Genomic DNA, 23,748 nt, shown 5'->3' on the forward strand with positions numbered 1-23,748 from the left:
ACTTGAAAGTGATCCACTTGGATGTTTAGCTGAGGAGATTTCCAAGTTAAGTGTGGAAGGTACAGCCTGGTTTCTCCTTGCAGCTTACAGTGAAATGAGAAAGGGATAAGTTGAGAAATGGATTCCTAAGCACAAAGAAATGAGAAATTGATGGTTTGGAAAATTCTCAGCCTATTCAGGTAGTGTGTTCTGAGACTATGGCCAGAGGTGGCTCTGTTGGGGACCTCCCTGAGCTTCCCAAAAGAGAGTCCCCAGAGAATAGGGCTCCATGTGAGGAGCTCCAGTCAGCCATTTCGGTGGAAGTCAGGATTAGAAATGCAGTTATGCGGGAAGGATCTGTGGAAAGTTCTACTGTCAAGGGACAAACTGAAGGAAGAATTGCTTCAAGGGCAGAACCATGAAAGTTGAGGTCTGGACCAAGGAGATCTTCTCAGGCCAAGAGGGTGGGCCCTCCCATGTGTGTGGATAGGGCAGGTTCACCCTTGCATTTGGAGGGGGCAGGTCATCTTCCCCACTGCATGGAGGGGCATGCCTTCTGCCCCATAGTTTAGAGAGAGTGTTGCCACCCCACTGCTGGGAGACGGTGGGAACTGTTTCCTGACATTCGTGGAGAGACCATCCACAGTCCTGAAGCTTGGAGAGGGTGGGGCCTTCACCCCATGGTTCATGGACAGCATGGCTGCTGCACAAGCACCTGGAAAGGTTGAGGCTTCAGGCCTGGAGGACCAAACATGGATCCCTAAATGACTCTCAGACCTTGAAATGTAATGGGGTTTGCCCTGATGGGTTTCAGAATTGTTTGGGACCCATGACACATTTCCCTTCAATTTCTCCCCTCTGGAATGAGAATGGTTATCCTATGCTTGTGCCTCCCATTGTATTTTGGAAGCTGGTAACTTGTTTTATAGGTTTCTCAGATCCACAGACAGAGGGGAATTGTGCCCCAGGATGGATCACATCCATAACCAGTTCAGATGAGACATTCTACTTAGAATTGTTACTGAAATGACTTCAGGCTTTGGGGATGATGTGATGGAATGAATGCATTTTGCATATATAGGAAAAGCATGTCTTTTTGTGGTCCAGGGGGTGGATTGTTGTAAGTTGAATTATATACCACCACCACCACCCCCCCCCGCCCCTTAAAAGCATGTTCTTAATCTTAATTCATTCCTTTGAGAGTGAGCTCACTGTGCATGGTACTTTTGAATATGCCATTATTAGTTAAGAAATTGAGACTCAGTTAAGTGAACAGACTTGTGCAGGGACACACAGCAGGTTTGCAAGAGTAGAGAACAGGTCCATATAATTATTTTACATAGACTTATGTGAAAATAATGCTCATGTAAATATTCAAGTGCATTTTGTGTAGACGGAATGTAGAGGGACAAAGTTTTTATTGATCTATTTTGGACATGTAACAGTGTTTCTCCTTCATTTCTCCTTCATTATACCTCATTATACCTCTAATATTTCATAATATTCTCATATTTGCCAAAATAATTTAATTGATTTATAGTTTTATCTGAATAGTATAACTACCTTTTTATACCCTTGTCTTCACCATGACATATTACAGCATTTTACTCAAAAAATACAGCTACTTAAAATCACTTATGATTTATAACCCAGCTTCTAAAGAGTGATCACCTTGTCTAAGTCAAGGTCATGGAAAATACTTGTTCAGTAAATAATCTGCCATCACTAACAATCCTTGTAAAGAAGATAATTGGAAAAAGAAGCTGCTAAATTTTAAAATGAATACCAGTGATTTCATGAATGTTGCCACTATAATTTAGCCCAGCTGTTATTGTTACTCATTGAAGTCACATGATTTTGCTTCCATCAGTGGTCAATATAAACAAAAATAAAATAATTACACCCTATCTAGATGAGCTTTTTCTCCACCTGGTTAAGTAGCAGTTGAGCTCTTTTTCACTGTCCTGGAACTGGGATGATTCAGATGACTTTTCTTTCAATATTAGAGATACAGGTTAGCTTGGGTTAATCAGAAAAGCTACCCAGTTTTATTACAAAACCTTCTGTGTAAATATATTTTTGCCTTCAAATGGGGAAAAACTAACCTGTCTGAATAGAAATTTCCGTCAGTGTATGACATCTGTAATTGTTTAAAAAGAGGAGTTATTAAGAACTCTGAAGCTGTTCATCATTTTAAAATGGCAAAGAAACTGTAGTAAGCGACAATGTAATCTGATTGTGGCCATGAAACATCTTCCATGAAAAACCTAAAAGAAACACTGCATATGGCTGAAGACTAGAATCACCGAAGAGTTCATCCAGTTCCTTTTACCATATCCCACTTCAGGCTTCCAGCTGACAATAAAATAGGTGATATATTTTTCTGGAAAATGCTTTGGAAGGAGATGCTCTCATGTTTCCCAGAGCATTTCAAAATGCCAAGGAGTTCATATTTCCTCTTATTTATGTCTAACTTGAATCTTTCCTGCTGAGGAAAAGAACGGTTCCTGGCTCTCTTCATTATAATTCTCCACTATGCCTTAAGGGCGGCATTTTTTTTTCTCTTCCTAAAATGTTTTGTTTTTTTTCATTCCATAGACTTACTTGGTAATTTTAAACAATTTTGGGAAAAGAGATAGTTTTCTTACCCTTCTGCTTGTTGTCATATGTACCACTTTGCAGCTCTTCACACAATCTGGCAGACTTAAACAGGCATCCTATATAATCACCACCTTGTTTAAAAGTCATACAGAAGAGTTAGTGACTCCCTATCGCTGATTCATTTCGAAGTTATGCTATTCATCAACTATGCAACTCTATTGACTGGTATTAGGCTTATGAAACCCATGCTTTAGACCTCACTACTGGGAACTCTCTTTCCCATGTACATTGCATTTGTATATGCTTGGGTATTTGTGTGTGTGTGTGTGTGTGTGTGTGTGTGTGTGTGTGTGTGTGTGTTGATTCATATTTCCCATGCTTTCTCATATTTCCAAGTAGAGCCTTTTTGTGTTCATTGAGTTCTAATGCAGATAATAGCTCTGAATTCTTATTTTAGTTCACCAAACTTGTGAATATGCATAACCCCATATTAGATATTTCAAAATTCTGGTCATGCACATTGGCTGAGGTTGAGGCCTCTGAATGAGTAAAGATCAGAGACATTTGCTCTTTTTCGTAGGTTTGGAACAGCGATCTTAAAATTACACTTTCAAACTATTTTTTCCCTGGCTTCTATCTTCCCCTTTCTGTTCTGTGGGAGAATAACAAGATAATGTTAACCTTGTATGGAGATGTATTATTGAAAGAAAATCCAGCTGATGTGATAATTCTCCTCTGGTCACAATCTAAAATGAGTAATAGCAACCTGGATGGATTGGTGGATGGATAGATGGATGGATGGGTGGGTGGGTGGGTAGGTGGATGGATGAACAGGTGGATGGATGGATGGGTGGATGGAGGGATGGATGGGTAAGTGGACAGATGGACGGATGGGCAGATGGACAGATGGATGGATGGGTGGACGGTGGATGGATGGGTGGGTGGAAGAATGGATGGATGGATGGATGGACAGGCAGATGGGTGGATGGAAGGATGGATGGATGGAGGGATGGATGGGTAAGTGGACAGATGGATGGATGGGTGGATGGGTGGATGGATGGGTGGATGGAAGGATGGATGGATGGATGAATGGACAGGTGGACGGATGGATGGATGGAGTACACAGAGGCACTGGCATGAATAGGCCTGGCTTTATTTTAAGCGGTGTGTCTGTTTTTTAAGTTATATGAAGCAAACTGTTGCAGGTTGGATTTTCCAGGAAGCCAACTCAGATGGCGTTCAGTGTGCGGGATATTTATCAGGGAGGCCCTTATGGTCAGAACCAGTGGGAGGAGAGGAAGGTGAAGGATGGGGCAGAGTGAGTAGAGCTGCAAAGTCAGCCAATAGCCTCAGCCAACCCCTTAGGACAAGAATGGTCCTGCAGAGTTGTCCTAAGTTGGAGAAAAATTGCCTGACCTTTAAACCCCTTCTCATTCAGTGGCTGGATATAAGCCACCCCAAGGTGGGCCTCCTTGGGTGACGTGATTCTCTGCAGTGGGCAGTCTCTGAAGCGACTGATTACTGGAGAGTTCTAGTTGACATCACTCCCAGCATCTGGGGTAACAAGATCTTTCTTGAAAAGGAATCTGGACAGTTCATCTCCATGTACATGACCTAATATTTCTCCAACCACTTATGTAGCTGCCAAACATAGATGGGCATCATAAGCACATTTTTTCTAAAAATAGTTTTTCATTAAGTTCCTCCCACTTTCTATAATGCTATTAGCTCAATATTTCAAATAAGAAGTGAAAAATATCAGTGTATGATTGCAGTATAATTGAATTAGGCCTTTGTCATCAGAACAATGTTCAACTCAAAAAATCTCTTTACTTGCCTGATTCCTATTATTTCTTTTATTTATTCATATTTGTGTAGCCACTATTTATGAAATCAAACAACAATAGGATGGTTACTGCTAACAAGTAGTCGAGGGTCAGCTGGAGGATCTACAGACTAATAAGTATAATATATGGCAGGATGTGACAAATATCTTAAGAAAGGAGCAGCACAGTTGGGACCAGAAACAGTGCTACTGGCTGTGGGCGAACAGTGGGAGGAAAAATGAGAAAGTCACTGATTTACCACAACACCATCAAAGAAATGTGCATGGAATGTTTCAGAAGCACAACAGATGGACGTCTAGCCAATTCTGGGTGTGGGGTGGGAGGGGAAATCTGGAGCCAAAATAGGGATGTCCAAGAGAAGCTCAGTTGGGTCTTAAAGGGGTCTGGAGCCTGATAAGGTCTCCAAAAGCAGTTAGCGACTGTGGTGGGTTTTGATATTTTAAGATGATGGGGTTGAGAATGGGGCTGGGGGAGTGAGGACAGACATGGCACCAGGGTACTGTCCCTCGTATTCAATAGTTAAAATGACTGAAACAAAGGATACTCACTGCTAGGCAAATGGTACGAGTGCACAGAGGCAGGTATCAATCCTGGCAGAGTTGGAGCCTCCTTCTTGACCCTAAAGACAGTGAAGTAGTTGAAGAGGGACTTGTTCACAACATTTTATGAAAATTAATCTAGTTGAGGTATATAAGATGGATGGCAGTGCAAGATAAAAATTATGGAGACCAGCTGGGATGCAATTGGAAAGGTTGTAATAAAAGGTGATGGCAGCATATTTGGAAAAGAGGAGCCCGACACAGAGATATTGAGAGGTGAAGTGGACAAGTCATGGCAACCCACTGAATGTGGTTGGCAGTTAAGAGTGGAGCGGAGTATGCTGGTATTACTCGAGTGCTTGTGTCTGGGAGGCTTTGCTCTCACCAGTAGGAGTAAAGACATGGCCATGAAGCTTGGGTTATGGGGCAGCATGATACTTTTGCTTCTGGGACATACAGATGAAAATATCAGCAGACAAGTGAACAGGTGGACCTGAAGCTAAAGAGTTGCTGGTGGGAATTTTAGATTAGGGAACCAATGGCATTGAAGTGACAGCTGGAGCCAGGAGGCCAAATGAGATCAGGGAACTAGAGGAAGGAACCAAGGGCAGGACAGCGCATTGAGGAATGTTTCAAATGGTATATGACTAGTAAGGGGCACGCATTTTCCATCTGAATTACTGAACTACTTATTTATTTAATAATTTGTTGTTTGCATTTGCATGACATCCTCCCTCATTAACCCTTTGCCAAGGGATCTATGGACTCTTTATGCGCTCTTATAAAACTCTTATATAACACTTGTCTAATTTTAAACAGTTAAAATAAATGGCCATAAGCAAATGGAGATGGAGTCAAAATACCTTATCTGGAGAATATTAACTGGTTCATTTAATAAACCTAGAAATAATTTTGAATCATGTGTATCATATAAATATTATGTATTTTGGTTCTAGAATTTGAAAAAAACTAACATTTCATTGGCCATACTGGAATCTTTATTGAGTAAAATAAGGACAATTATTATATGTAGGAGAAATAACATACATTAAGAAATAATACCTGGAAATGAAATAGTCCCAACTCCATTGTTATATAATCTGAGGTATTTTCAAAGAGCTATTGTGCAATTAATACATAAGACATTATTCCAATAGGTGTGAGAAACAAAAAGATAAACAAAAAGATAAACTCAATACAACTCCTGACTCCTTGGTTCACTCTACTTAGGGAAATAGACATGGCTCTAGATCACTATGAGACATCAGCGGAGACGTGCCAGAATATATTCTATAAGGGACTTTTGAGCAGCAGGCTCTTGGAATGGGTGAAAAAAGTTTGTACTGTGTGTACAGAGTATAGAACTGTATCAAAGTGCAGTCAATAATCTACAATTTTAGAGATTGAAAGCACTTTGCCAAGTAGAACTGGACAAGTCTTACAGGTGGAGGGGCCCACGAGTCACATGTGCTCACCGGGTCATGGCCTGGGAGTCCCAGCCAGCATTTGAATGGACAGGACAGAGCCCTAAGCCTATGCGGGTCCCAGGCCATCCGTGGACTCAGGAACTAGGATGCGGGTGTCTTGGGGACTGGACTCAGAGATGAGCTGTGGAGTCTGCATTCCTATAATGGGCAGTGTAAGTGGATGCAATGTTGGGAGACTCCATGAAGCAAAGAAGAAATTAAAAGAGAAAATATAAAGGATGAGAAGAAAGAGCCTGCTAAAGAGAATGGAAAGAAGGAGGCTGGTGAATGCAAAAGGGTCTGTAGAGATTAAAATATCTTCACCATTTTACAAGTGAAGAAATAGAATCAGAGAGTCAAAGAAACTGGATCAAGGTAACACTGCTAATTATCCATATTGACTGAAACCAAGCCTATTTGTTTTTCAATATGTCATACTGCTCTTTCTAGGGGAACAACCCCCCCCGCCCACATACTATGGCATCTTTTATTTCGCTATGAAAAGAAATGCACAATTAATTGCTGATGGACAAGAAGTAGAAATATATTAGCACAATTTCACTTTTTGTTAAGTTTTAGAAACAATGAGTCTAAATTGACATTTGGCAACATTTAATGGCTTTGAACTGCCTTAGAGAAAGAATTCCCACCACTATGCAGAATAAAATACACAAACCAGGTGATAAGTGACATTTAGCAGATTATTTACATACTTCTTGTAGAAAGGTTATGTCAAACCTGTTGCATGTCACATTCAGAATATTTGCTCCTGTAATATTACGAGCTTTCATTGTCAACAAGATTCAAGGAATTTAGCACTATTCAGATGATATGATGAACCAGATAAAATAAACAATGTGTCTCAAAGGGATAATTTGGCTTTACCAAAATCATTATAAGAGTTTGTGAATCACTTGGTTTATCTTTGCCTCCAATATTGTATCTTATTAAAGTAAAATATAAGATATTTGACCTTTTAAAAACTCTTAAGCAATTTAGACAGCAGACGTGTGACTCATGGTTGAAGTAAGAGACGCATCTATGTGTCAAGAAGAGAATTGATATGGTTGACATATAAGGCTGAAGCTTTAATTTTGCATTAAAAATGACCTGCATTCTCAAATAATGTGACAAACAAAACCGCAAATAATAAATCTGATTTCAACATTCTTATGGGGAAAATACTTTTCCCTCTAACTTTCCCCCTCCTTTAATCATGAAAATTTTTAATTTCATTATTGTGAATAGTTTTATTTTTCATAAAATTTGTTTTTAAAGTATTTTTAAAATGTGAAAAAAATCCTTTTTCCTACTTATTATATGACTTCTGAATTATGGTGCAGACTCTTAATTATGTAGTCTGATGTTTTTTTTAATGAGATTGTTCACATACCATACAATTTATCCAAAGATCCAAAGTATATAATCACTTGCCCATGGTACCATCATACATCACCACAGTTAATTTTTTTGTCAATTTTTAGAACATTTTCATTACTCCAGAAAAGAAATAAAGACACACACCCAAAAAAGAAACTCAAATCCTCCCATACCCCTAACCACCCCGCCCTCTATTATTGAATCATAGTATTGATATAGTACATTTGTTACTGTTGATGAAAGAATGTTAAAATACTACTAACTGTAGTATATAGTTTGCAATAACTATGTATTTTTTTCCTATATGCCCCTCTATTATTAACTTCTAGTTATTGTGTCATACATTTGTTCTAGTTCATGAGAGGTATTTCTAATCTTTTTACAGTTAATCACATTGTCCACTGCAAGATTTACTGTTTTATACATTCCCATCTTTTAACCTCCAACTTCCCTTATGGTGGCATACGTGACTCTGAGCTTCTCCTTTCCACCACCTTCACACACCATTCAGCACTGTTAGTTATTTTCACAATGTGCTACCATCACCTCTGTCCATTTCCAAACATTTAAGTTCACCCTAGTTGAACATTCTGCTCATAATAAGCAACTGCACCCCATTCTTTAGCCTCCTTCTATATCCTGATAACTTACATTTCATGTCTATGAGTTTACATATTATAATTAGTTCATATCAGTGAGACCCTGCAATATTTGTGCTTATGTGTCTGTCTTATTTCACTCAATATGGTGCCCTCAAGATTTCTTCATCAACCCATTTTTTTAAAAAATGGTTTTGTTCAAACACTACACATTCCGTCCTAAGTAAACAATCACTGTTTCCCTGTATAGTCACATATTTATGTATTCACTGTCATCATCACTGTCTGAATAAGGACATCTCCATTTCTTCCACAAAGGAGGAGGAAGAGTCAAAGAACACAGAGAGACAGGAGAATAAGAGAGTAAAAAAAGAAAGAAAATCAAAACAAAACATGACAGCTAGGAGGCAACAAAAGGAAAGATAGCATTAAACTAAAGCAGAATTAAGAGTCAGACAACATGACCAATGCCAAGAGTCTCATATCCTTCCCCGATGCACCCCCTACCCCATATGCATTTAGCTTTGGTATATTGCCTATGTTCTATTAAAGGAAGCATAACACAATGTTTCTGTTAACTGTAGTCTCTTGTTTACATTGATTGTATTTTTTCCCCCAATCTCACCCCATTTTTAACACTTTGCAATGTTGACATTCATTTGTTCTACCTCATGTAAAAACATATTTGTACCTTTTATCACAATCATTGAGCACTCTAGGTTTCACTGAGTTATACAGTCCCAGTCTTTATCTTTCTTCTTTCCTTCTGATGTCCCACATGCTCCTAACCTTCATCTTTCAACCATTCTCACAGTCATCTTTGTTCAGTATACTTACATTGCTGTGCTACTATCTCCCAAAATTGTGTTCCAAACCTCTTACTCCTGTCTTTTCCTTTCTGTCTGTAGTGCTCTCTTTAGTGTTTCCTGTAGAGCAGTTACCTTGTTCACAAACTCTGTCATTGTCTGTTTGTCAGAGAATATTTTAAGCTCTCTCTCATATTTGAAGGACAGTTTTGCTGGATATATGATTCTTTGTTGGTGGTTTTTCTCTAAGTATTTTAAATGTATCACCCCACTTCCTTCTTGCATCTCTGGTTTCTGTTGAGAAATACGCACACAGTCTTATCAAGCTTCCTTTGTATGTGACGGATTGCTTTTCTCTTGCTGCTTTCAGGATTCTCTTTTTATCTTTGACGTTTGACAATCTGATTATTAAGTATCTTGGCATAGGCCTGTTCACATCTATTCTGTTTGGGGTATGCTGCGCTTCTTGGATCTGTAATTTTATGTCTTTCATAAGAGATGGAAAATTTTCATTGATTATTTCCTCTATTATTGTTTCTGCCCCCTTTTCCTTCTATTCTCCTTCTGACATGTACATTCCTGCCTTTCCTTTTGTCCTTAAGTTCATGGAGACATTGCTCGTATTTTTCCATTCTTTTCTCTATCTGTTCTTTTGTGTGTAGGCTCTCAGGTCTTGTTCTCCAGTTCCTGAGTGTTTTCCTCTGCCTCTTGAGATCTGCTGTTGTATATCTCCATTGTGTCCTTCATCTCATGTGTTGTGCCTTTCATTTACGTAGATTCTGCTAGTTGATTTTTCGAACTTTCAGTTTCTACCTTATGTATGTCCAGTGTTTTCATTATATGCTTCATGTCTTTTGCCATTTCTTCCCTAAGCTTTCTGAATTGATCCAGCACTAGTTGTGTCAATTCCTGAATCTTAGTTGAAATGTAAGTTTGTTCCTTTGACTGGGCCATAACTTCACCCATCCTAGTGTAGATTGTAGTTTTCTGTTGGGGTTACCCCAATCAGGTTTTCCCAGACCAGAACAGGCTCAGGTCTTGGAAGGAGGCAATAGTTTCAGGTCTCCATGAGGGTATCTTAGAAGATTGGTATACCCTGTGAGGCCCTGAGTCACTGTGCTTTTCTGCCAAGCAGGTGGTGCCTGTCAGCCTGTAGCTCCAGATTGGTGTAAGGAGATGTGGCCCGTGGCTGTTTTGCCCCCAGGCTCTGGAGTCTGGTTCTGAATGGAAGGCAGGTAGTAGAGCTTGGCACCACCTCTTTCCTCTTAGGGAAGATATACCCCCTGGGGTGAGATCATTTGCATTTGAATTGTCTCTGACTCTGCTATCTCCACCCTTGTCTGTGTCTGAGCACTGAGAATTGAAAAGGGCTGAGGTTTTCTCCATTGAGCAGAAAAAGGGACAGAAAGAATCCCTTCAGGGTTGGTCTGTAGCCCCCTTCAGTTTCACCCATTGGCCAGAGACAGCAGCTTGTCCTCTGGGCTCTCTCTCCCTCCCAGAGAGGTCCTCCAGCTCTCCAAGGTCAGTCATCACCAAAAGTCTCTGTCTGCTTGTTGGGGATTCATAGTTTGTATTGAGCAGTCCACGTGTGCTAATTAAAACCCCAGTTGGTGCTCAGCTGAGCTATATTTGCTTGCTCAGAGAGTGCTGCTCTCTAGCATGGCGGGCCATGGGGTGAGGGGTGTCCTGGCTTGGATCTGCAGTTTTTACTTTCCGATTTTATGCTGTGATCTCAGGCATTCTTCCCAATTCAGGTTGGTGTATGATGAGTGGACAGTCACGTTTGTCCCCCCCCCCAGTTATTCCAGATTATTTTCTAGTTGTTCCTGGCTGTTTATTAGTTGTTCCAGGGGTACTAACTAACTTCCACTCCTCTCTATGCTGCCATCTTATTTCTTTTACAGATAATTTAAAAGGCACTTTCATAAGCTTTATTTTACTTTGATCCTCATAACTCCCTGGAGGAAGGTAGGGCAGAGTTCCTCTTTTGCCAAACTGTAGTCTGATTTTGTATTAATTGCAAAAAATCTGACTATTAAGGTCAGCATGTCCTAGCACAAAATGTCCCCAGAATTCTCAGCATCTGGTTCAGATCAAAAACTGAAATAACTAAAAGCATTGCAATAGTTTAAAATAAGATGTTCATATCAAGGACTTATCCTTTGAGTGACATGTGTGAGATTTAGTGCATCACTTTCTGACATTTGTTGTCACTGCATTGGAAGTATGCTTCCTGATTTTCAGCAGTGTTGCTTTATGGCTAAAGTTTATGAAGTTTACTTCTATCACTATAAATGCATTTCATAGACTTCTATGAGCCAATGAATGACAGATATTTTGGAATTATGGAAAACACAGGCTTTGGGTTTTTTTTTTTTTTTTTTTTTTGCTTTTTTTTTACTTTAACCTGTGTTCTAGTTTGCTAAAGCTGCCACTGTGCAAAATTCCAGATATGGATTGGCTTTTATAAAGGGGCTTTATTAGGTTACAAATTTACAGTTCTAAGGCCATAAAAGTGTCCAAACTAAGGCATCAGCAAGAGGATACCTTCACTGAAGAAAGGCCAGTGATGTCCAGAACACCTCTGTCAGCTGGGAAGGCATATGGCTGGTTTCTGCTGGTCCTTTGCTCCCAGATTCTGGTTTCAAAATGGCTTTCTCCAAAATGTGTCTGGGCTTCTGCCTCTCTTAGCTTCTCTCTCTCATTTCCTGTGCATCCTTGCTTGTGCTCCCCAGGCATTTCTCTTAAGCATCTGGGGGTCCTTTCTTAGCTTCCCCAGGGCAAACTCTGGGTTTTGTCTCTTAGCTTAACATCTCCAAATGTCTTTCTGTCTGCATCTCCAAGCATCTCTCTGAGCTCTCTTCAAAATGGCTCTGCCTTTTATTCTCTCACAGAGGACACCAGTAAACTAATTAAGAGCCACCTAAAAAGGGCAGGGTCATACCTCCATGGAAATGATCTCATCGAAAGGTCTCACCCACAGTTGGGTGGGTCACATCTCCATGGAAACAACCCAATCAAAAGGTTCCACCCTAATTAAAAGTCTAATAAGTCTGCCCCCACAAGATTGCATTAAAGAACATGGCTTTTCTGGGAGGCATAATACATCCAAACCAGCACAACCTGATTTCTGCTGTAGCTACTTCTTGCTTCTCTTCTTGAAAACCAGTATGCCCTTTCTATCTCCTGTAACTTCTGCTGCTTTAAGGGGACATTCATATATTTCACAGTTGTTGACAGCCTATTATTAAATAGACAGCTTAAAAATATGCTGCATCTTATCTTTCTTTCTTGATCTGGGGAGTGGAAAGTAAGTTCTTATGTATTTCTTCTCATGACTGTAACTGATAAAGGAAATTGAGTCCCTTCCCTTGCCAAATAGCCTTTCAACTTAACTCTTTTATTTCATCTTAAAGTCTTATAAAATAGAATAAGTGCCAAAAAGAACTGATTCTGATGCATGCTTAAGTGTGTGATTCACTGTGCTAACTCATTCAGGCTTTCCAACAGCCCTCCCTGTTTTACAAATGAGGAAACTGAGGCATATGGGGAGGGAGGGTAAATAACTGCTGGATGTAAACCTAGCAGTCTGGTTGAAAGTTCTTATCTTAGAAAAACCATCTGCAATTCAGATAACAATCACCAGGCTAATAGTGGGCACCGAGGTCTGTCTGAATGTGCTGACAATCAGGCTTCTATAAGAACCAAGCAAGGGGCAATGATGCTTTTCTCGAAAAAGAAACATAGCAATTTACTAATCGTTAAAAATATCTACATATGCAGGAAACAGTTGTGCCATTTGGAGCAAGATTTAAAGAAACACTACCTTCTATGCAACTTGGTACTCTCCTCACCAGATTTCAACTGTGAACAATCATGACTTAATCTAACTTGCTGTTGATTAGCAGCCCAAGGCAGAATCTTATCCTGAGATCTTCATCTCTCACCTTGAGAACAACTCATTGCAGACACCAAACTCTAACTTTCCATTGAGAATCTACAACAGCTTTGACATTGAATGTGCTTGTTGGTACCTTCAGGTTTTGTGTATTTTTAATTTCTTCAGCAAGACTTACTTGAGTCACCTATTTACAATTCCTGCTAACTCTGGCTGTACTTTCATTTCTCAGTTCTAGTCCTCAACTGCTTTTAAAAGCAAATAATAATAATAATAATAATAATCAAATAACAGGATAGCTTTTGCTGTGCTTTGTTGATATCTGCTGTCTGTGGCTGTATGTGAAGGCACCACTGGGCTGGGATGTGCATGTTTGATGCGCATTGTCATGAACTCGGCACATGCAGTGTTGTCCAACACACACCGGGTGCTCAATAGACATTTCTTGAGTGATAGATTGAATAAGTGAATGAATGAATCATTTTCCGTTCAGATATTTCTCAGCCAGATCCCTTATACCTAATGTATTTCACCCTTGACTTAGTAATTGAAATGAACCTACAATTGATTTATGATCTACAGACATATTTAATAACATTATTTAATAACATTATTCTGTAAAATCACTTAGTGTAATAACTGGTATATATTAGGCTATAAGGTTCTTAATAATCATAGTTTCCAGTCTTCATTATTTAAAGCGCTTGCATGAAAATAAATATTTTCTTTAAAAAAATATATGAGAAAAATAAAATAAGGCCAACAATACAGGCTCGGATATCTGCCAGATCAATATGGTTTTGAGCCCTCCCTCTGCCATGAACTAGCAAATTAACCTCTTTGAGCTTTGGTTTCCTTATCTGTAAACTGAGGCTATAACTAACTATCCCACGGGGCTGATAGGAAGATCACCTTACCAAGTTATCCAGGATCCCACAACTAATTAGAAATAGAAGAAGGATCTAAACTTGGCTCCCCTGGCTCCATTTTAACCATTTGAGACATTATTCCCTATGAATCCATCTCAGAAGGCCTTGGGGAGGATTGGGATAAATAGGAGTTTATCAGGAAAAATTTGAATCTGTATCTGTGACTGGCCAGGCTGAAGGCCTGTCCACCTTGGCAACACATCCCGACAACTCAGAAGACTAGCCATGGACCAGTTCCTAATTTAAGGTCATGTACATATAATGTGTCCAGTTGAGGGATGTGGAGAAAATATGCAACTGTCTTAACACAAAATAAGTATGTCTAATTAGCAGTTGCTATTAGTTGAATGTAAAAAAAGATAGTGTAATGATAAAATTGGAATCTCTACTCTTTCAAAGGATTTAAGTGTGTGTGTTTGCAAGATATGCTGTGGGTTGAAGGGAACACAATACTAATAGTAGCAAAATGGAAAAGACGTCTCCTCCTGTGTATATCATTTTTTTAAGTTTCTAGGGAGTAACCAAGCCCATATCCCATGTTCATAGTATTTGCACTGCAGAGCACAGAGTCTAAAATGTTTTTATTTAAAAATGATTATTGATTTAAAATAAAAAGGTTGTTGAACTAAAGTAGGTTAAGTCTATCTGCTGAAGTACAAATCAAGCAATGCTTTTAATGTAGAAAGCCGAGAAATTCAAACAACAGTACAGTTTCAATTCTGCTCATTCTTTCACTCATATTCTATATCAGTGACTGCAGTTCTCTTTCAATGGAATTCAAGGGGGTTAAAGAAAGAAATAAGGTAGGCATGTGCACTGTTTCTTATTCTCTTTCCTCCGTTTTTTTCTTTTTCCCATTTCTTACAGTTCCACCTTTCATCCAACCTTTTGAGTTTCCAAGATTCTCCATCGGACAGAGAGTCTTCATCCCGTGCGTGGTGGTCTCGGGGGACTTACCCATCACCATCACCTGGCAGAAGGATGGGCGGCCGATCCCCGCAAGCCTCGGGGTGACCATCGACAACATCGACTTCACCAGCTCCCTGAGGATTTCCAATCTCTCCCTGATGCACAACGGGAATTACACCTGCATAGCACGGAATGAGGCAGCAGCCGTGGAGCACCAAAGCCAGCTCATCGTGAGAGGTAAGCAGGGGACGGAGGTCACAGGGCATCGATGGAGTCGTATTCAACCGCGTTCTCAGGTGGTGTTTGCCTGGAATATTGTGAAAATAACTAGAAGTTATAAAATTCACTGATATCACATTAAGAGCAAAACAACTCAATGACTATAGAAACCAGACCTGAACTCCCCTAAACTCCAAGTCAAGGTTTTATTTACTTAAAATATTAAGTTTCAACATAACTAACTAATAAATGGGACAATGAAGATGTAGGAGCCACAGAATTTAATTCAGGAAACAGGGCTTCCAGACACATCCCACTTATTTTTAGGGATCAAAGTCCATGAGCTCTTGCCAATTGTTTTAATTGTATGTAGCACTTTTTATAACAGTTCTGTTTATCCTTTAGATAAATGGCTTTTTTGGTCAAAGCTGCATATCTCAGCTTTTCCAAACAACCATAAAATAGTAGTTTCCCTTCTTTATATTTTTGTTTTCTTTTTAGAAATGTGGTTTTGTTTTCTCCTTTCTTATATTTAGCATCATCTGTAATTACTTTAAAAGTAAAGCATAGTAATGATAGCATTTGTAGAAAACTTGAAATTAAGGTCATCTTCTAATTTGTAAAAAACATTGGCAATGGTTTCAGTAAATCTAAATTGTAAACATCAAACTTATTTCAAATCTTCGTTCAAGTCACCAAATTCTCATTAAGCTCCACACTCCTCATTTGTAAAATGAGCAGCTAGATTTCTCTAAAGTCTGTTCAACATGTACATTCTGTGATTTTATGATTCTTCAGGAGGAAGTATGTATTCACATACCAGTACAATATCCATCCACATTGCAAATAGTAACTGTAAGAAATTAAAGATTATAGGAATGTCAATTATTTGCACCCTAAAAATCAGGGGGGATGATTTTGGGTATCTGCAGGAGAGTTGATAGATCTGAGCAGATTCTTTCTTGAGCAGTAGATCCCCATATCCTTCCTCAGTCTTCAGTCCTTAAACCTGTCCCCATGACACTTCTCCTTCTTTGCTTGCTGAAAAGGAATGTAATTTCCACCTAGTTGCCTACAAAAGAGAGTGAAGCATGCTTGGAAGTCATACAAAGAAACCAACTTTGTATTTGAAAACAACATTGTCCCTGAGTGAATAAATAGGGAAATAAATCTTCAGTTAGATACAACCCAAAGATGCAAATGGAATTTTCCCCCTTTTACCTGGTGCTTTTATGAATAGAAATTGAGATACATGAAAAACATTTCCCACTTTTTGAAGATAAGTAAAAATGGAAGCCAAGCTGGTATCTGTTCCGCAAATGTTTTCTTATAAGCAGAATTGACTCAAATGCGCCATTTGCTTGGGAAGTATAAAGCCTTTTCATATAAAATCTGCTCTGAAAGATGCAAGACAGGGAACAGAGATACTAGAGAAGAATGTACATGGGATGTTCTTGCCCCTGCAGAAAAGGCAATTAGACATTTTTTGAACAGGCAAACGATCAGATGTACTGAAATTGAGCCTAGCCATTCAGGAGAATGTCCTTTATAGCAATCTGATTTATGGGTCTGTGTGGTTGTTCTTTAAATTTGTTAAAATAAACTTCTGTGAAATTGGCATTAAATCAAAATTATAATGTAGAAAACGTCCTAAACTTCAAAAAACTGAAACCTGTGAATATATTACCTTATATGGACAAAGGGGCTTTACCAATGTGATGAAGTTAAGGGTCTTGAGCTAGGTAGATTATCCTAGATTATCCTGGTAAACCCAGTGTAATCACAGGGGTCCTTAGAAGGAAGGAAGGAAAAGGAGAATGTGGCAATGGAAGCAAAGGTCAGAGAAAGAGAACAATATTTGCAGATGGTACGCCGCTGGCTTTGAAAATGGCAGAAGGGGCCATGAGCTCCAAGGAATGCAGCCTCTTGAGGCTGAGACAGTCAAGGGACTGGGTTCTCCCCTAGAGCTTCCAGGAGGGGTGCAGCCCTGCTAATTCCTTTTAGATTATTAAGCAAGGAAGTCATATAATCTGATTATGTTTTAGAAGAATCCCTTAGGCTACTGTGTAGGAATGGACTAGTCTGGGGTAGCAGGTGCAGATAGACCAGACAGCAGAAACTATTTCAGAAATCCAGGTGAGAAACGATACTGACCTTAAGTTGAATTCCCCTGAAAGCACAATAGGAGGTAAGAACTTGACTGCAGGTAGTTCATATGGGATGTAATTCCTGGATTCAGAAGTGAAGGTATGAGAAAAATTAGATCAAGATCGGAGGAAAAAAATCAATTAAAGGTGTTTTAATGAGCTAATTGCTGTTATGGGTGACTAGGGCTCATGCCTATGGGTCCCCTCTGAGGAATGACATCGGACGGTGGCTCTCAAAGGGGGGTCTATGAACTGCAGCCTCAGCACCACCTGGGAGCTTGTTAGAAGTGTGGAATCATGGGTTCCATCCCAGACCTACTAAGTCAGAATCTCTGGATAGAGGGTTCAGCAATTTGTGTTTTAATTGGCTCTTCAGTGATTCTGATGCCACTGAAGTTTGGGAAGCATGGGCGTAGAACACGCCTCATAATTGTCTCACTGGGCTGGAGGATGGAGAGGTGGGGCATTTTTAACCCCTGACTCTGTCCCTCATTGGTAAAAGATTGTCTCCCACATTGCTAATTGACACCTGTGAAGCTGAGTAAGGTTTCCTGACTTCAGTGGAGACCCTGAGGCAACAAAGAGCCTCCTGCACTTGGTGAGGTACACTGGCAAAGTACACGGAACTGTCCACCCCAGGGTCACTGAAAGCAGATGGACTGAGAGGAGGTGGCACTTCACCACACACACGTGCTGCCGGTCTTGACTGGGAATGTGGCATGGAGGTGAAAAGACTGAGGATGCAGGATTGATAGTCCAGGGAGAATGGTCAGTACCTGAGAGAAGGAGACAAGAGAGGGGTTATGAAAGATGATTCTGTTTTCTTTCTTGGGGATCTTGATGGATGGTGGTGCCGTTCACTGTGACAGGAACTGGTTTCAGGAGATAGACTAGAGCATCCATGTGGGAAGCTTGTGTTTGAGGTACCTGTGAAATATCCAGTAGTCAGTGGTACATGGTGGTCTATACATAAAGAAAGGAGAAGGCTGGAGATATAAACCTCAAAACAACCTTGATGAGGGTGGGTGAAATCACTCAGGGGGGTCAAGGATGAAACCGGGTAACAGTGGGGATCCCTCTTTAACAAAAAGTAAAGTAAGGGTCGCCTTTAGAGGAATGCTGGCAGGGGCCAAAGGAGGGGATTAGAGTACCTGACATACTGGGTATTCAGTAAATATTCACTTTTATTATCGACTCCTTGGGGGGAACCCCTGCTTTTCTCAGCACAATTTCTTGGACTGCTGTTTTAGAGAAAAAGCTCCTAGGTCAGGAAATAGCTAGATTTTAGCAAATAAATTTATTTCAATTAACTGCCATTTCTTATCATTATTTTTTAATTATTGGGACCCCACTGTCCCTAGACATGTTGGCCACACTCAGTGCTTACAGCATCCAAGAATGAGCTGCTGTGAATTACATATTAAACGTTGTGTCCTCATTCGAACAACTCTTTCTTCCCTGGAACTCCAGTCCCATCCAGAACTGGTGCTGTTTTTAAGGGGATTAAAGCCTGGGGCCAGCAGTAATGCTCTACCATTCTCTCAACTGTAGAAAGGTCACCTGCCCCCCAAAAGACTGGTTGCTTTTGTTTTCACACTGGGCTCTGGGTAGGCAAAGAAAATGTATCTAGAAACATAATTCAACATCCACCGTGGCACCACCCGCTCTACTCTTGCCTGGGGAAGAGCAACCCAAAAATATCCCTAAGGATGTGTATTCCCAGATGTGTATTCCCAGATCCACTCAGTGCGAGCACCTGATGACCCCAGATGGAGGATTCGTATTGTAGCTTACAAGTTCACTTCCAGGAAAGGGACCCACAATCATTGCTGAAACGATTAAAAAGGAAAACAACTTAGATACTGAATATTTACGCTCATGACAATTTTCTATCAACTTTAACTTAAAAGGAACCAAATAAAATGGTCTAAGCTCTTTTATGGAAAGTGTCAGGATTTGGCTTATTTATGCACTTAGCAACAGGTAGCATTTTACTCAAGGTGGCCTCAGGTTGTATGATATATGAGATATATACATATATATGCATATATACCCCCCACACACATATATATGAAATAACTGAGTTATTAATTGCTCCCTTTACCATAAATACTCAAAAGCCTACTTATTTCAGAGGCTTCTTTCTTAGAATGTTCATGTGTCAGGATCAGGATGGGTGTCTGAAGGGAAGGCTCCAACCAAAGGGGCTTACGTAGGGAATCCACTGGCTGCTCTCACCAGTACCTGAAGCAGTTTTCAGTCATAATCTGTGGAATCATTCTACCAATTTAAAGGCCATTTCCACCTGTAATTACCTTACTTACAATATGTTAATGGTTATTTCCCATGGAAACCTCTTTGATCACTTTTTAAGTAACATCCTTTTGGATTAGAGCCACACTGAGGGGAAAAGTCATGGATCAATTAGAATTGGACCTTATTCCAGAGGAAAGGCAAGAGATTAGTTGCTCTGCCCATTTGACAGGGGTTTCCTTGCTCCCAGCAAAGGATCTGGGCCAGAGGAGCACAGAATGCCAATCAATGACTGCTGGTTCACCTTCCACCCTGGGCAGAACAATTCTGGCTTGGTCTCTTAAACTATGTAATCTACCCCAAGGTTAACTAACCATTTTTACTAGAAAACATTGCTTTATATAATCACTAGCATTTTTCCTAGGCAAAATTTTCTCACCAGGAAAAGCAGTCATCTATTTTTACCTTATTTTGAACATATTTACATTTTATGCATTAGATTTGTTTCAGAATACCATCTCAATGAGATAACATTACTTACTAGTTAAGGAATATCTCAGAGATCCATTGGCTGTATAAATGATTTAGCTCATTAGTAAGCTGAGAACTTTGTTTGTTAGGATGTATTAAATCTGAACATACCTGCATTTAGCAAATTAACGTTCATCCAGCATTTAACATCTGCCAGTCACTGTTAGGAACGCTTTTCTAATCTTAATTCATTTAATCTCCATAACAAATGGAGGTTGCCTCATTGAAAGTCTATTCTGTAGTCAATCACTGATCTGCAGGGAAGGACTGGAGAATGATAACATTTCCAGGAGCTACCATTCTTAAAAGAATTTTTATCTTCTCTTTAAAAGAAGATTTGAAGACTCTTAAAAATCACAATAACTTAACTCAAAACATTTGCTTTCTCTTGACAGGTATATTTTAAGCAGTCCATATGTATATTTCTAGTAGGGACGGATCTTTCCAGCACCTCACAAAACACCAAATGAGCAGTTGCTTAACCTGCTGCTTCTTACAGGCACACTATGGAGCCATTGTGGTAGCTCACGTCAACTGGCCCCCAAACCCCCCCCCCCCCCTTTGTCCCCGAATGGTGTTGACACAGGGAATAATGTGTCCCCATTAGATTTTTAGGAAAACTTCAATGACGTGCTTAATTGCTTCTCCCTTCATCTCATGTTAAGGGAAATTTAGACACTAAATACTTCCATCAGTTCAAGCCCAACAGGAATAGTTATCCTTGATAATTGCTATTTGAGGTGTAAATATATATTTTGTCAGCTCTTAAAATGGCAATTCTAATTCTGTTTTCCACAGAAGGAATTCCTAAAGACGTTTGATAACATAAATCCAAAGCAGAATATCACATTCCCTTTGTTTTCTCAAATTCCCACATGCAGGAGTCAAGTTTTCTCTAATGCAAAGTAACTGCCATCTATATGAGCTCGTTGTTATGAATAAGAAAATTTGCCTATGCTGAGATTTCTTCCCCAAATTGTTCCAAACTGCAAACACTCCTTTTATTTTCCCATCTATGTAAAACACTATGTATTTTGGAGTACATTGGAATTCTTGGATTTCTCAACAGTCACCCCTTAGTAAAGTTGTGGTCCTGTCTGAATCACTGTGATGTTTCTCTCTTTGCAGTCCCTCCCAAGTTTGTGGTTCAGCCACGGGACCAGGATGGGATTTATGGCAAGGCAGTTATCCTCAATTGCTCCGCTGAAGGTTATCCTGTACCCACCATCGTGTGGAAGTTCTCTAAAGGTATGAAGTTACTTGATTTGCTTGTTATTTGCCAAATATACATCATGTTCAGAAGGCTTAGATGAGCCAAACATCTTCCAGAAGTGTTTCTTGCAAGTAGACACATCCCGACTCCCACCAAGTCTATCCGTCTCTCGTATATACCTCTGCTAGTACACCTACATGTTTTTATTCAGTCCATGGAAGTGTCTATTCTTATATAGCATGACCTTGGAAAGACCACAAAGACAAAGCAGGTTATGGATATGATTTATTTCAGCACCTGGGAAAGTGCTATCTTGCCCACCTGTATTGCATACCCATGATCTGCTTGGAATTGCTGTAAACTCACAGGAGTGAAGACACAACTGTAATTGTCACAATTACGTGTTGTTTGGAATTTATTTCCCCAGTATTTAACACATGAGATTCAGTGGTTTGGGAGGAGTAAAACTAAAATTGGCGATTGCTTTATTACCTAGTTCCCTTAGAATATACAAATTATATGTCATCTCGGTATTTTCCTTTTAAAAACATTAAATACATCCAGTGCCTCATACAATTGTCCACCATGGCCTGCTTTCATTGCTTGCACTCCAATCATGTTTGCTTTTCAAATGCAGAGCAGCATTTCCCAATTTTCAGGTAACAATATAAACATTACATAAATAGCAATGTGCAATGTGGAAATGCTAGTGGTGGAATCTTTCTAGACACTGGAAGTTCTTTCTTTTCTCAACCACACATCTTAATTTAGTAACTGCTTTGGCAAACAGTTGAGTGCCAAGTATATGCTAGAGGGGTAAACAAATAAATAAGTGGTGACCTTTTCTTTCAGCTATCTTAGACTTACTGTAATTGTCTGTTATGCATGTAGCTGTTTATTTACTTAACATGGTTTATTTTTTCGGATATTTCTTTTTAAAATAACATACTTCATATTATTATTATAAAAGCAATAGCAGTTGAAGGTGAACAAATGACATATTTGCCACAGCACATTCTGGTAAATATCTTTTGAAGGAGAAGGGGAAGAGAAGAGGGCACTAAATTCCATTTCATTGGAGAAAAAATCATTAATTTTGAAAATCAATGCTAGTACTCCCTGTAGCATATAACATACATTGCCCATGTGCAAAACAGTTTGTTTAAAAATAAAGTCTTTAATTCAGATGATCTGTTCCTGAGATGTTTTATTTTGGGTCATATTCAAAGTCCCATGTTGTATTACATGAAAAACAGATAACAGTATAATTTTAATTTAATTATTTTCCATAAACAAAACAATCACCACTGCGATGGTTATGTTCATGTGTGAACTTGGCCAAATTATGGTGTTAAGTTGTTTGGTCAAGCAAGCTCTGGCCTGATTGTTACTGTGAGGCTACTTCATGGATTTAAATCACCAGTAAGTTGATTGCATCTATGGCTGATGACATCTACAATCAACAAAGGAGATTGCCTTCAGCAAAGAGAGACTGCTTATCCAATCACTTGAAGGCCTTAAAGGGAAAACTGATGATTTCAGCAATCAGAAGGAAGAATTTCTATCTCCACTTCAGTTGGCCATCTTCTCCTAGGAAACAAGTCGTAACTTTCATTGGAGTTCCCAGCTTGTGGCCCGCCCTACAGAATTTGGATTTGTCAGTCCCCACAGTCACGTGAGCCAATTCCTGTAATAAATCTCATAATATTTTTACATGCACATAGATGATATTATGAACATTTTCCATGGCACCTACTTTCTTCAAAATTTAATCCGAAGCTTGCCCCTGTGTGGGTGCCCCCTATCTCTCCCCTTAGTTTGTTTTCAGTTTTTCACCATTATGAACACTGCAGGAATGAGCATCCTCATATGGTAATTCAGTGTGCTTATGTGCAATTACTTTCCCTAGGGAAGTTCCTAGAAGGGAAATAGCCCAGCCGCTATAAGGCACTTGTTCTGTACTGACCAACGGACCTTTGGAAAATGTCAGGGCACTTTGCACACCATCAGCAGTGTAACTACACCCTCACCCAGTGGGTGTGCATTTCTTATTCATGTGACTCGTACATTTATTTCTATTTCTTATTTATTTGTGTGAGTGTTTTACATAGAATACTAATCTTTCATCTATCATGTGTGTTGAAGATATTTTATTCCTTCCCACCACTGATTTTGTGAATTAATTTATAGTACCTTTTTTGTCTTTAAATTTCATATTTAATATACAATCATTAAATAAACAGAAGTTGCAAAAATTTTTTTAAAAAATTAATTTCCTCCAAATAACATCACTAAAAAATAGCCACTCAAATATAACTACTGTAAACATATTTTGCCTACTCGTTCAGACCTGTTCTCATGCAGAATATACCCATACATATAAATATAAATTTTTAAATAACTGATCATATGATTCTTTCTGATTTATAATA

The 23,748-nt window shown here is 39.4% G+C and overlaps 1 protein-coding gene across 2 annotated transcripts in view; it reads left to right on the forward strand.

Annotated features, from left to right (window-relative positions):
- The window catches only part of DSCAM (DS cell adhesion molecule), an 834,563-nt gene that overhangs the window by 522,055 nt on the left and 288,760 nt on the right, over positions 1 to 23,748 (forward strand). For both annotated transcript variants that reach the window (XM_037831465.1, XM_037831467.1), the window contains exons 9-10: positions 14,912 to 15,190; positions 21,232 to 21,351. In XM_037831465.1, the coding sequence (XP_037687393.1) occupies positions 14,912 to 15,190; positions 21,232 to 21,351 (399 nt within the window). The remainder of the gene's footprint in view (positions 1 to 14,911; positions 15,191 to 21,231; positions 21,352 to 23,748) is intronic.

Source organism: Choloepus didactylus, chromosome 1 (assembly GCF_015220235.1).
Source record: "Choloepus didactylus isolate mChoDid1 chromosome 1, mChoDid1.pri, whole genome shotgun sequence".
Classification (NCBI taxonomy): Eukaryota; Metazoa; Chordata; class Mammalia; order Pilosa; family Megalonychidae; genus Choloepus; species Choloepus didactylus.